This window comes from Stegostoma tigrinum, chromosome 10 (assembly GCF_030684315.1).
Source record: "Stegostoma tigrinum isolate sSteTig4 chromosome 10, sSteTig4.hap1, whole genome shotgun sequence".
Taxonomy (NCBI): domain Eukaryota; kingdom Metazoa; phylum Chordata; class Chondrichthyes; order Orectolobiformes; family Stegostomatidae; genus Stegostoma; species Stegostoma tigrinum.
In genome coordinates, this window is record NC_081363.1 from 81041010 (window position 1) to 81056262 (window position 15253).

General features: G+C 43.7%; 1 protein-coding gene across 4 annotated transcripts in view; it reads right to left on the bottom strand.

Moving 5' to 3' along the window:
- rad51b (RAD51 paralog B) overlaps positions 1-15253 on the bottom strand; it is a 521470-nt gene that overhangs the window by 96118 nt on the left and 410099 nt on the right. For all 4 annotated transcript variants that reach the window (XM_048538505.2, XM_048538503.2, XM_059649305.1 and 1 more), the window contains one exon: positions 4848-4926. In XM_048538505.2, coding sequence (XP_048394462.2) covers positions 4848-4926 — 79 coding nt within the window. The remainder of the gene's footprint in view (positions 1-4847; positions 4927-15253) is intronic.

Below are 15253 nucleotides of genomic sequence, written 5' to 3' on the forward strand. Positions count from 1 at the left end.
GAAGAATGCAGTTTTTTTTCTTCACTAATGGAATGTGGGTGTCGCTGGCTGGGCCAGCATTTATTGCATGTTCCTAACTGCCCTCGAGAAGGTGGTGGTGAGCTGCCTTCTTGAACTGCTGCAGTCTACATGCTGTAGGTTGACCCATAATGCCCTTAGGGATGGGATTCCAGTGAGCACAGAATATTATGATAAATGGGAGGCTGCAGTTAGTATAAGATATTGTTATAAAATCATTGAAATCTACAGCACAGAAAACTGCCCTTCAGTCCATCAGGGATGTGCAGACTGAAAACACCACCTAACTATTCCAATTACATTTTCGAGCACTTGACCCATACCTGGTATGCCTTGGTATTGCAAGTCCACATCTAAATCCTCCATAAATGTTAGAAGGGTTTCTGCCGCTATCACCCTCACAGGCAGTGATTCCTGATTCCAGATTCCCAGTTTTCCCTCACATCCCCTGTAAACCTTCTGCCCTTAAATCTACGCGCCCTGCTCACCGATCCCTCCAAAAACAGGAAAAGGTTCTTCCTGTCTATGCCTCTTATAGTCTTACACATCTCAATCATGTCCTCCCTCCGTCTCCTCTGCTCTAAGAAAGCCACCCCAGTCTCTCCAATCTCTCTTCATAAGTGAAGCTCTCCAGCCCAGGCAACATCCTGGTGCATCACCTTTCCATCCTCTCCAGTGCTATCACATCGGGTGACATCGTAGCTCAGTGGTTAGCACTGTAGCCTCACAGCACCAGGGACCCGGGTTCGATCCCAGCCTCGGGTGACTGTCTGAGCGGAGTTTGCACATTCTCCCCATATCTGCGTGGGTTTCTTCTGGTTTCCAGTTTCAGTTTCCTCCCACAGTCCAAAGATGTGCAAGCTAGGTGGATCGGTCATACTAAAATGCCTGTGGTGTTCAGGGATGTGTGGGTAATAGGGGGATGGGTCTGGGTGGGATGCTTCAAGGGGCAGTGTGGACTTGTTGGGCCGAAGGGCCTGCCTCCACACTGTAGGGAATCTAATCTAATCCCTCCTATGATTTGGATTCCAGAATTGTGCACAATACTCTAGTTGTGGACTAACCTACATTTTATACAGTTCAAGCATAACCTCCCTGCCCTGACTAATCAAGGCAAGTACCATATGCAGCCTTAACTACTTTATCCACTTGTCCCGATTCCTTAAGGGACCAATATACTCGCATGCCAAGGTCCCCCGATCCTCTATGCTCCTCAGGATCCTACCATTCATGTATTCCCCTGCTTTATTTCTCCTGCCCAAGCGCACCACCACACACATATCTGGATTGATTCCATTTGCCTCTGAATGGCCCATCTATATCCACTTATTTGAGGCTATCCTCCTCCCATTTACCACCCCACTAATTTTTGTGTTATCTGCAAACTTACTGATCAACCCTCTTACATTCAAGTCTAACTCATCTATAAAAACCACAAACAGCAAAAGCCCTGTGGCACCCCAATGGACACAAGCTTCCAGTCAGAAAAATACCTCTCGACCATCACCGTCTGCTTCCTGCCCTCAGCCCATTATTGAGTCAATTCGTCAAATTTCTTTGGATCCTGTGGGTTCTTACTTTTCCCATCAAGCCTCCCAAGCAGAATTTTATCAAAAGCCTTACTGAAGTCCAAATAGGCTACATCTACAGGTGGATTCTCCCTGGAGCATTAATATACTTGAGCATGATTGTACTCAGCTAGAAGTAAAATTTTCAAAGTTTTATCCCAACATTTCTGATCTGGGACTAATACTAACTCCTTACTCTCAGGTAATTTAGTTTCATCACACATTCCTTTCCCAGGTGCACTGACCTATACAGCTACCTTGATCCAAGGACTTCACAGGACTGCTCAAAACTCAACGTAAAACTAAAGAAAAACTCTAAGCTATAGTTATTTCTCCCAAGGTTTAAGGAAAACTCTCCTGATCTTCAAAGCTGGACCTTGTTTACCTTATGTGGCCATAAAACCATACACAAAGAAGCTATTCATTCTAAAGCTAAGCCTCCAAAACTGTTTTTAAAAAAAGTCACCATCATGCTTACATTAACAATTAACTTCAGACACATAGAAAACCCATGGCCTGTTACGAGCGAGAATCTAAGAACCTAATCTTGCAATAAATGATACTTATATATATAAAAAATACCACAGTTTACATCACATATACAAATATATTGATCACGTGCTGTTAAAACAAAGCAAATTCTATCCATGACAATTATGAAGATGTCAAAGATGGGAAGAAGAGGCTGTTTGGTAGCATGGTAACACCACTGACCAACCTCTAGGAATGCATTCCATGGTACTTGTGGGGAGCCGTTAGAAATCTGTTATTGTCTGTGGATGAGAAAATTCACCGATCAAAGATATTTTGTGCCAGGTCATCAAACAGTACCTACCTTTGGTTAGTTATTTTTGCACACATGTAAATTTTTGGTGTGATGAATGTTGAAGGTGCACCACACATTTTTAAAATTTCTAACAACAATTCATTGCTGAAGAGATGAGACTCCAAAATTCTTAATGTTAACATCAGATATTGAAGAGATTGCTTGTCTGTAACTAACACTTATAATGCTGTGACAAGGTTACTCAGATTTTTGTATCACGTTTATTGCATGTTCATCATTTAAGTATAGTAACTTCACACTGTTCAACATATTTCAATGGTGAAGTGGGTGGAAAGGTGACATTTTCACAAAGCTAGAGGTTGAACAGCATGCCTTCGACTGCAACTTTTGAATGCCTGCAATGAACTATGCGTCGGCACTTCTCCTAATGGCTATGGTGCTGTGATGACCCAAGACTTTCAGAAATTGAGTGCAGGAAGAAAGGTGGTGCAACACAATTTATTGAGTGGTTCCAGTGGCATTATATGCATCACTGGTTGTCAGCAATTCTGATTGCTGGTACCATCTTTAAATGGAGAGCCGTCAATACTGTCAAAATCACTCCCAGCTGCTAAACCTGGAAGAGCCACAGAGCCTCGGAGAGTCACAGACAACTCTGTAAAAATGCCAGGCCTGGGGAATGTGCTAAAACTTGCAAACAAAAGAAAATTACTGATATAACACCTTTCATGATCTAAGGACATCCCACAAAGATTTACAACCAATCAAATTTGTGCAATGTCACTGTTGGAATGTTGGAATGGCAGCAGCGATATGATTTTGTTGTGATATTCTGCTTTTAACTGATGTTGATTTTGCAAACAATATTGGCCAGGAAACCTGGGAGGATGCCCCTATTCAACTTTAAAATAACTTTAAGTGTCTTCTGAATCCAGTCTTTCACATTCGATGGAATTCGATGAACAGTCCTTCTAGTTTGATGTCTGATTCCAGGTTGATAACTGCAGTGCTATCAGGGGATCGGTGAGCAGAGACTGACTCTCTACCTGCACTCACCTATCACCATCCCACCAACTTCCACAGCCCCACCCCTCCTCTCACTATTTATTTCCCATCTCTCTTCTCATCCCCATTTCTGAAGAAGGGTCCTGACCTGAAATGTCAACTTTCCTGCTCCTCTGATGCTGCCTGGCCTGCTGAGTTTGTCCTGCTCCACACTGTGTTGCTTGCTAAGAATAAGCTGAGTTGGAGGAAAACTTGCGAAGAACAGATGCTCAGCTACCCTGATAAGAAAACCCTCTTGTTGAGTTCATCTGAAATCTACCTGTTCCTTTGAAACAGTGATTGGAGAAACATTCCAAAACTGTGTTTCTTAAACAAGTGGTGTCTGTGTGACATCCGAGACAAAGATACATGATTAGCGACTTGATCACACCAGAGCAATAGACTCAGGAACATTCTATATTTTATCCTTTTGCCTTCAGGAAAAACCCATTGGTCAAAGAGTATTTTTCAGAAAGCCCATCTCTGCAGAAAAACTTGTTCATTTTCTATATTCCTGAAGAGGGCTTTTGTGTGTTTGTGTTTGTGTTTTGTGGATATTTAAGAGGACCAACATTTCATCATTACTGACTTGTTTACCAAATAAGTTTTGTTTTATACTTAACCAATAATTGTGTCTATTAAGAAATCAGGTAGGTAGATCTTTTTGTTTTAAACCTGATATAGATATTATATTTAATTATTAATCTTAGCAAGTGGAAAAAGCATTTTTATTTTACACCATCCCACGGGGATTAGTGGGTCTAGAGATACAGTTCACTCCTTGGTCTTAACATATCTAAGAGGAAACCCAATACCAGCACATTTAAGGAGTAGCTAAATGACCATGAAGAAGAAAAGAATATATGGATTTAATGAGAATGAAAATGAATTAAGGTAGAAGGTGGTTTGTGTTAAGCACAAACTGTGAATACTTTGGAAGACTTTGAATTCAGCCTTAAACATCCTAGCAACACCTTCTGTTGTACAGCTGATCATACCAGACCAAACTGGTCAAGGAAGAACATTCTTGAACCTTGCATAGAACTACGAGCACTGCATGAACACAAAGCATCAGGAATCCCTTTCTGTTCACCAGTCTAATATAGCCCAGCAAGGGCACTCAACAATTATAGGTGAATGATTTGTAAAACAGAAACAGCTATTTGCTACAACTGACACACAAACAAAGGCAAATATAATTAGAAGACGCTCCCATCAGCTAGTAATTCTATTAGCATTATACCTGTGTACAGTACTTACTACTATTTGTATCTGAGAACACTGCCTCAAGTAGAGAAAGGTGTATACTACATATTTACTTGAAATTACATTGCCTACATAGTTTTCAATTGATTATGAAAAAAGTTTCCCTTTTCAAATCTCACAAGTCGGTCTAGTTTAGGAGTTTTAAATTGTCCAAAGATTCCTACCTTGCAGCACAAGACCTTCATCCTGAATGGTGAAAATAAACACAGCAAACGGAGCAAGTGGTGACTTTGCAATGATCATCTGTGACAAAACAGCAGAGAAGAAATGTTGAGTTGAAGGAAACAGAATGATAAGTCTTCAGAAAAACAAACCTGTAGAAAAAGCAGGTTTGCAATAGCTGCCTCTCATATTACTTTTGGCTACTTCCAAGTAATTACAAAAATTACCAATCCTCACTCTTCTGCAGCCCACAGTAAACACATTGTTGAATACAGTACTTATATATTTGCTCTACAGTGTTGTGGCAGCAATTTAATTGCACGTGCTCTTCACCATGAGGGTTATGCATTATATGGACCTTTCATGGAGCAAACTGTTAAAACATTCTATGCAGAAAGTAAGGCCTGGACAACAGATGGTCAGTCATGTACATTATCAGTTATATTGAAGTTCCCTCTACAATACCCAGTGAACACATCTCATTAGCTTAGAGATTAAATAAAAGCGGTTGCAAAAGCATGAGCTTCAAGTTGAAGTCACTCAGCACTTTAATCCAACCTCATAAGAATATTTCCCAATTCAGACTGTGAAATTTTCATTCCTCACGTCAGCTACCATTATAGTCTCACTAAACTAACCGAACAGTGCACTTTGTTGCACTTAACAGCCATAAAGCCTATGTATCTTCCTTCAAGGCTTCTCTTCCCATCCACACTGACATCTTTGTATTCCTCATAGATTCCACTCTTGGTCCCTCTTCATGTCACACCTTCTTGACTGCATCCACTGATGTTGGACCACTTTCCATGTTTAGGCAGATGACAATGAGTTCTACCACTCCATTACCCCACTTGACCCCTTCACTGCTTCAATGTCATCATTTCTTTGCATTCTTTCAATTATGGCCTGTTGTATATCCTTAAATTTCAGTCTTCAATCATTGGCGGTTATGCTGCCTGCATCCTGAAATCCACAAATGTTTTCCTAAACAATTTTTCTGTATCAGCAGCAACCTCTGACTTTATTTTACATCTAAAGTCATAAACTGATTCCCAAGCTTTCGGGCACCCATCCCAAAGCTTCCTGCATTTCAACAATCACTTCCAAAATACTTTATAGACTGCAAAGACTTCCTGAGGCATTAAACAACTGCAAGGCTTTTACTTTTGGTACATATGCACATTCAAATTAGAAGCAGGAGTAAATGATAGGCCCTTGAACCCACTCTGCCATTCAATAATGTCATGGTTGATATGATTAGTTCACATTCTTGTCTATCCTGATAATATTTCACCCCCTGCTTTTTGATAATCTATATACCTCTGCCTTAAAACATTACCTCCTCCTTTGGCTAAATACTCAATGAAGCTCTTGTGAAACACAATGTGTTTTACATTAAAGGTGATATATAAATGCCAGCATTTGCCAAGTATGGATAACATTTAAAAGTATGCATTAATTGAATGATTCTTTGGGCCTTGTCTACATCTCCAAGATATCAGGCTTCAGGCAATCTCTCTCTCTCTGATTTACTGAATGTCTGTTAATTAAGCAGAGGATCTCAAACTTCAAAGTTGAAGGGGTAGGAGAGAAAAGTTATCTTAGCCATCTTAAACCTAGAGAGATACTGAGGGAGATAAGCACTGTTTTGCCAGAGGAAAGCATATTGTATTATACCAAGTGTTTACTATTAGTTCTCATATCTTTAAATAAACCACTTGTTAGTATGAAGCCTGTTTCTCATCTTGGCCTAGCATTTATTCAATCCAGTTTCTATAAGGAGAGAATTCAGGTGGTGTATGCATCCCTTAATACCGAGAATTTATTAATCTGTTTCCCTTAATTATGAACTGGCCTTCCAGCTTTTTGTTCCAAATTTCCACTGCCTTTTCTGTGAACAAGTGGTTCCTGAAATCACTCCTGAATGGCCTTTAATTTTGAGGTTGTGTCCCCTTGTTCTGGACTTCCTCACCAGATAAAACAGTTTATCTCTATCCAGCCTACCAAATCGGTTAATCATTTCAAGGCCTCAATAAGATCATGCCTCTACTCGAAGGACATAAGCTCAGTCCACAGCCAAATGGTTGTTATTCATGTGTACACACCTCAGCAGTGAATGTCAACAGGATATTTCAAGAGCAATACAACTCCTGCCAAACAGTGTGAGTTACCAGACTATTAAACTGGGAGTGGTATCACAGAGATTAATCCTGTGTATATTCAATGGACAGGTTAGCATACCCAGTCAAAAGTGATCAAAGTGAGCACTTTGATCGATTTTGCATTGTGCTGGGGCAAGGGTGCTGAAAGATCATCAAGCCTTTGGTTAACATTCTTTCTTTATCAACTGAACCCAGTGGGAGAAGCCAACCACTAGCTTCTTAATATTGGACTGTGATTCCTAACTCTAATCTCAGCACAGAATAAACATGACTAAGATCTCTTCACTGCTTAGAGAGGTGTTGATAAGCCTGAGAGATAATGGGAACTGCAGATGCTGGAGAATTCCAAGATAATAAAATGTGAGGCTGGATGAACACAGCAGGCCAAGCAGCATCTCAGGAGCACAAAAGCTGACGTTTCGGGCCTAGACCCTTCATCAGAGAGGGGGATGGGGGGAGGGAACTGGAATAAATAGGGAGAGAGGGGGAGGCGGACCGAAGATGGAGAGTAAAGAAGATAGGTGGAGAGAGTATAGGTGGGGAGGTAGGGAGGGGATAGGTCAGTCCAGGGAAGACGGACAGGTCAAAGAGGTGGGATGAGGTTAGTAGGTAGGAAATGGAGGTGCGGCTTGGGGTGGGAGGAAGGGATGGGTGAGAGAAAGAACAGGTTAGGGAGGCAGAGACAGGCTGGGCTGGTTTTGGGATGCAGTGGGTGGGGGGGCAAGAGCTGGGCTGGTTGTGTGGTGCAGTGGGGGGAGGGGACGAACTGGGCTGGTTTAGGGATGCAGTTGGGGAAGGGGAGATTTTGAAACTGGTGAAGTCCACATTGATACCATTAGGCTGCAGGGTTCCCAGGCGGAATATGAGTTGCTGTTCCTGCAACCTTCGGGTTGTCAAACTCTTACTCGGTTGTGTTGTTTGCATGAGATTTTCCAATCAGACTCAAGTTATTGCCTCCTCCTGGCTCGACTTGGCAAAACTGTGATATTCAAAGTCACAATTTATCACATGTCAGTCTCGACATTATCAGTACACTACTCAGAGAATCATTTTCTCTCTCCCATATAGCATACCATCTCTCAAACTCCTCCATCACCTAAAGGCTAGCAGGTGCATTTAAACTCCATCGCTCACAAACTGTCAGTGGTTCAAAGTCCTAGAATTTACTACTTTTGCAAGTGCCTTCACCAGTCAAACTGCTGAGGGTCAAGATGGTAGCTTCCCATGCCCTATCTAAGGACGACCAAGAATGACAATAAACTATTGTCTCACCAGTGCCACCTACGTCCAGCAAACAAATCTAGGAATGGATAATAAACAATAGTCTTTCACAAACACATTTTACAAAAAATAACATCACTGAACAGCTATCGAGACTGCGATTCTGAGCTGTGTTTTTTCTCAGCCCAAGCATTAAGGTTAATCAAAGCATTACAAGTATTGCCATCCATACTGAATTCAGCAAGTTAACAGCAGTTCGGAATTGAACCTGGGGCTCTCCGGAACTGCATGGTTCAGCACATGTTGGGAAACGTACAGATCACCAAAGGAGATGTCATTCATCACACATTAAGTTTGCTCCAAGGCTTTATTCCATTATGGAAACACTTGAACACATCTGTGTAACTCTTCGTCCTGGTCATCCCTTACTTACTTATGATTCGTGTTCATTTTTATTCAGTGACCAACTACAGAGAAACAGGACTTGAAATCAGAAATCGTTTCCTGCTAAGGTAATCTCTGCTCCAAGGCTGAGCTATCTGGACTGTCAAAAGCCTTCTGGAAGTCCAAATAAGTCACATACACCGGCTTCCCTTCACCAACTCGACAAACTACATCCTTGAAGAATTCCAGTGGATGTGTCAAGCATATTTTCCCTTTCAGAAATTCACGCTGACTTTGTCTGATCCTGCCTTTGGTTTCCAAGGTTCAGCTTTTAAATCGTTGGTAATGAACTCCAGTAATTTACCCACTAAAGACATCAGGCTGACTGGTCTGTAATTCCAGGTTTTCTCTTCCCCCTTTTTTAAATAGAAGGGTCACATTAGCGACCCACCAGTCTATAGAAATTGTTCCAGGGTAGGATCATGAAGATGAGGATCAACGCATCCATTATTTCTAGGGGCATCTCTTGAAGTGCTCTGGATATAGAGTATCAGGCCGTTGGAATATATTGGTTTCCAATCCCATCAGTTTTCCTGGCTTAGTAGACAATGAAGAAGATTACCTCAGAGTACTACAGGGCCTTTCACAATATATATTCATAATTTGGATGAGAAAATATCTCAAATTTGCAGATGACACAAAGTTGGATAGGAGGGTAAGATGCAACAAGGATGTAAAGAAGCTTCCAGGTGTTAAGAGACAACGATGCCTACCACTGTGAATTCTTCAATAATACTACAGTATTTAAAATGTTATCCCCAACAAGGTTCCGAACCTATACATTGTCCAAAATGCTTTGAAAATCCAAACATATTAGATCCACATTATTTTTTGTCTACCTCTGTGTTACCTCTTCAAATATTTGTCAACCACGGCCTTCTAACTTTGCAATCCATGCTCACTATTCTTCCTTATATGTTCTATTTCGAAATGATATTCTAACCTCATTACAAATGAGGCTATGGATGATATCATCCATCAAAAAAAATCCTAAAGACAATGTTACCCACATCTGAATCAAAGAGTAAGGGAGAGTAAACATAACACCAGGTACATCATTAGAAACAAAAAAAAACTGCAGATGCTGGAATCCAAACTAGATATGCAGGAGGTTAGAAGAACACAGCAGGCCAGGCAGCATCTGGAGGAAAGGAGAAGGCAATGTTTCAGGTATTACCCTTCTTCAGGACTAGATGTGGAGGTAGGGGGAGATGCAGATAAAAGGCGGGGGGGTGGGGTGGGAGGGCAGGGGCGGTAGTGGAATGTTGGTGATAGGTAGACACTGGTAGTAGGTATGACCTGGTTAGACAATGGGAGGGATGAATTGGGTTGGTAGCTGGAAGGAGGGTCAATAGGTGGAAAGGAGGTGCTGGGGCTGGAAAGGGAGCTGGGGGATGGGTAGGAAGGTTATTTGAAATTGGAGAACTCATTGCTGAGTCCTCTGGGCTGTAGGGTGCCCAGGTGGAAGATAAGACGTTGTTCCTCAACTCTGCTTTCTGAATCGCTGCAACACTGGAGGAGGCCGAGGATGGACATGTCGTAGGGGGAGTCGGAGGGTAGTTGAAATGGGCAGTGACTGTCACATTAGGCTGGCTGTTTTAGGCCAGGGTAAGATGTTCAGTGAAACAGCCACCTAGTCTATGTTTGGTCTCACCAAGGTGGGAAAGACCACATCTGGAGCACCAAATGCAGTAGACTAGTTTGGAGGAGATGCAGGTAAAGCAAGCAGGTGAGGGATATGGAGGTGAGGGAGATGGTGTGTGGGTAGGTGTTGGTTACAGGGGAAGGTACCGAGGGGGTTGGAGTGGTTGGTGGGATGTGTGGCGAAGGGAATGGTCCTTGCAGAAGGCAGAGAGGGTTGGGGAGTGGAAGATGTTCTGGGTGGTGGGTTCTGATTAGCACTGGCGGATGTGTTTCAGGGAGATACGGTGGATAGTGGAAATGTTGGATGGTGGACACCAACAACCTCCCTTCCAGCGAGCAACCAGATTCATCCCACCCATCCACTAATCAGGTCACAACTACTTCCGTTGTCCACCATTCTGCTAACAATCCTCCCCCTACCTCCCACATCCAGTCCTGAAGAAGGGTAATACATAAAATGTTGACTTCTTCTTTCCTCCAGATGCTGTCTGGCTTGCTGTGTTCTTCCAGCCTCCTGTTTGTCTACCAGGTACACCACATTCTTTACACTGTAAGTTAGGCCATTATCACATACTTAATGTATCATTAGTACATCACTGTCATCCACAATATAGGATCACAAGGCTCCTTACAAATAGTGGATGTTGAAGCGCTCTTGTGTTTGCATTAGCCCTTATTTGGCACCTATCACAATCTCAGGCCATCCATAGCCAATAAAGTGCTTATGAAGTGTAGCCAGTGATATAATTTATGAAATGTGGCAAGAAATTTGCATGCAGCAAACTTGCATGAACAGCACTATGTCAACAACCAGATAATACGATGCTGAATGAGGATAAATATTGCCACCTCATCTGTAAAAATGGTGCCATGGAATCTTTTCAGGTCATGAGAGAAAAGAGGGGGTTTCAGTTTAATGCCTCATTTGAAAGACAGTACCTCCACCATTCCCTCAGTATGGTAGTAAAGCGTCAGCCTTGATTTTCACACTCAAGCCTCAAGAATGAAATCTGAGTCGACATCTTACTGACTCAGAACTGAGAATGTGACCCACCTGAGCAACAGTTAAGAACTGACCAGCTTCCGAGTTAACCCGTTAAACCTACTGAATCAGAAAATAAGAACAGAAAGTGCTGAAAAAGTGTTAAAAGTTGGCTTGAAACATTCAATCTGTTTTTTCTCCCCACATATCCATCAGACGAGCTGAACATTTTTCTCCAGTAGCAGTAGGAACTGCAGATGCTGGAATATCTGAGATAGCAAGGTCTCGAGCTGGATAACGGTAGGCATTACAAAAGAGAAAGTGCTAGAAGAGTACAGTAGGCACTACAAAAGAGAAAGTGCTAGAAAAGCTAAAGGGTCTAAAAATTGATAAATCTCCTGGCCCCGATGGGCTACATCCTAGAGTTCTGAGGGAGGTGGCTGAGGAAATAGCAGAGGCTTTGGTCGTGATCTTTCAAAAGTCACTGGAGTCAGGGAAAGTCCCAAATGATTGGAAAATTGCTGTTGTAACTCCCTTGTTCAAGAAAGGATCAAGGCAAAAGATGGAAAATTATAGGCTGATTAGCCTAAGCTCGGTAGTTGGTAAAATTCTAGAATCGATTGTCAAGGATGAGATTTCTAAATTCCTGGAAGTGCAGGGTCATATTAAAACAAGTCAGCATGGATTTAGTTTGGGGAGGTCGTGCCTGACAAACCTGTTAGAATTCTTTGAAGAGGTAACAAGTATGTTAGATCAGGGAAACCCAGTAGATGTTATCTATCTAGACTTCCAAAAGGCCTTTGATACAGTGCCTCACGGGAGGCTGCTGAGCAAGGTGAGGGCCCATGGTGTTCGAGGTGAGCTACTGGCTTGGACTGAGGATTGGCTATCTGACAGAAGGCAGAGAGTTGGGATAAAAGGCTCTTTTTCAGAATGGCAACCGGTGACGAGTGGTGTCCTGCAGGGATCAGTGTTGGGGCCACAGCAGTTCACCTTATATATTAATGATCTGGATGAAGGGACTGGGGGCATTCTGGCGAAGTTTGCTGATGATACGAAGATAGGTGGGCAGACAGGTAGTACTGAGGAGGTGGGGAAGCTGCAGAAAGATTTAGACAGTTTAGGAGAGTGGTCCAGGGAATGGCTGATGAAATTCAATGTGAGTAAATGTGAGGTTTTGCACTTTGGAAAAAAGAATACAGGCATGGACTATTTTCTAAATGGTGAGAAAATTCACAAATCAGAAGTGCAAAGGGATCTGGGAGTGCTAGTCCAGGATTCTCTCAAGGTTAACTTGCAGGTAGAGTCCGTAATTAAGGAAGCGAATGTAATGTTGTCGTTTATCTCAAGAGGGTTAGAATATAAAAGCAGCGATGCGCTTCTGAGGCTTTATAAGGCTCTAGTTAGGCCCCATTTAGAATACTGTGTCCAATTTTGGGCCCCACACCTCAGGAAGGACATACTAGCCCTGGAGCATGTCCAGCGGAGATTCACATGGATGATCCCTGGAATGGTAGGTTTAACGTATGATGAACAGCTAAGGATCCTGGGATTGTAATCATTAGAGTTTAGAAGGTTGAGGGGAGATCTAATAGAAACTTACAAGATAATGTATGGTTTAGAAGGGGTGGACGCTAGGAAGTTGTTTCCGTTAGGCAGGGAGACAAGGACCCGTGGGCACAGCCTTAAAATTAGTGGGGGTGAATTTAAAACTGAAATGAGACGACATTTCTTTCGCCAGAGAGTGGTGGGCTTGTGGAATTCATTGCCGCAGAGTGCAGTGGAGGCTGGGACATTGGATGCCTTCAAGGCAGAGATTGACAAATTCTTGATCTCAAAAGGAATCAAGGGCTACGGGGAGAGTGCAGGGAAGTGGTGTTGAAATGCCCATCAGCCACGATTTAAATGGCGGAGTGGACTTGATGGGCCAAATGGCCTTACTTCCACTCCTATGTCTTATGGTCTTATAAACACGGCAGGTCAAGCTGCATCAGAGTAGGAGGCCTGATTTTTCGGGCATAGTCCCGTTCTGCTCCTCTGATGCTGCTTGGTCTGCTGTGTTCATCTAGCTGTACACATTGCTATCTCATTTTTCTCCAGTAATTTACTTCTCTTTTGTACGAAATAAAAACTGGGATTATTCTGACTGATGTAACAAAGTGTGGAGCTGGATGAAGACAGCAGGCCAAGCAGCATCTTACGAGTACAAAAGCTGACGTTTTGGGCCTAGACCCTTCATCAGAAAAGGGGGATTGGGAGAGGATTCTGAAATAAATAGGGAGAAAGGGGGAGGCGGGCTGAAGATGGATAGAGGAGAAGATAGGTGGAGAGGAGAGTGTGGGTGGGGAGGTAGGGAGGGGATAGGTCAGTCTGGGGAGGATGGACAATTCAAGGGGGCGGGATGAGGTTAGTAGGGAGGAAATGGAGGTGCAGTTTGAGGTGGGAGGAGGGGATAGGTGAGAGGAAGAAGAGGTTAGGCAGGCAGGGATGAGCTGGGCTGGTTTTGGGATGCAGTGGGGGGAGGGGGGATTTTGAAGTTGGTGGAATCCACAATGATATCATTGGCCTGCAGGGTTCCCAAGCGGAATATGAGTTGCTGTTCCTGCAATCTACAGATGGCATCATTATGGCATTGCAGGAGGCCCAGGATGGACATGTCGCCTAAGGAATGGGAGGGGGAGTTGAAATGGTTCGCGACTGGGAGGTGCAGTTGTTTATTGCGAACCGAGCGTAAGTGTTCTACAAAGCGGTCCCCAAGCCTCCGCTTGGTTTCCCTAGAGGTAGCCACAACGGGTACAGCGGATACAGTGTACCACATTGGCAGGTGTACAGGTGAACCTCTGCTTAATGTGGAAAGTCATCTTGGGGCCTGGGATAGGGGTGAGGGAGGAGGTGTGAGGGAGGAGGTGTGGGGGCAGGTGTACTACCCGCGGTTGCAGGGGCAAGTGCCGGGTGTGGTGGGGTTGGAGGGGAGTGTGGAGCGAACAAGGGAATCGCAGAGAAAGTGGTCTCCCCGGAACGCAGGCAAGTGGGGGGTTGGAAAAATGTTTTTAGTGGTGGGGTCGGATTGTAGATGGCAGAAGTGTCGGAAGATGATGCGTTGTATCCGGAGGTTGGTGTGGTGGTACGTGAGGACTAGGGGGATTCTCTTTTGGCGGTTATTGTGGGGGCGGGGTGTGAGGGATGAGGTGCAGGAAATGCCTGAGACAAGGTCGACCACTGCGGAGGGAAAGTTGCAGTCCTTGAAGAACGTGGACATCTGGGATGTGCGGGAGTTGAAGCAGATGCGGCGGAGGCGAAGGAATTGGGATTAAGGGATGGAATTTTTGCAGGAAGGTGGGTGGGAGGAGGTGTATTCCAGGTGGCTGTGGGAGTTGGTGGGCTTGAAATGGACATTGGTTTGTAGGTGGTTGAGATGGAGACAGAAAGATCCAGGAAGGGGAGGGATGTGTTGGAGATGGTCCAGGTGGTTAAGGTTGGGGCGCAAGGTGTTGGTAAAGTGGGTGAACTGTTTGAGCTCCTCTTGGGAGCATGAGGTGGCGCCCATACAGTCATCAATGTAATGGAGGAAGAGGTGGGGTGTAGGGCCAGTGTAGGTGCGAAAGAGGGACTGTTTCACATAACCTACAAACAGGCAGGCATAGCTTGGGCCCATGCGGATACTCATGGCCACTCCCTCTCCACCTATCTTCTCCTCTATCCATCTTCGGTCCGCCTCCCCCTCTCTCCTTATTTATTTCAGAATCCTCTCCCCATCTCCCTTTTCTGATGAAGGGCCTAGGCCCAAAACGTCAGCTTTTGTGCTCCGTAGATGCTGCTTGGCCTGCTGTGTTCATTCAGCTCCACACTTTGTTATCTCAGATTCTCCAGCATCTGCAGTTCCCATTATCTCTTAATCTGACTGATGGTCTTAATTGGCCAGATTTATTTTCCTTGAGAGTCACTTTGGTAGCCT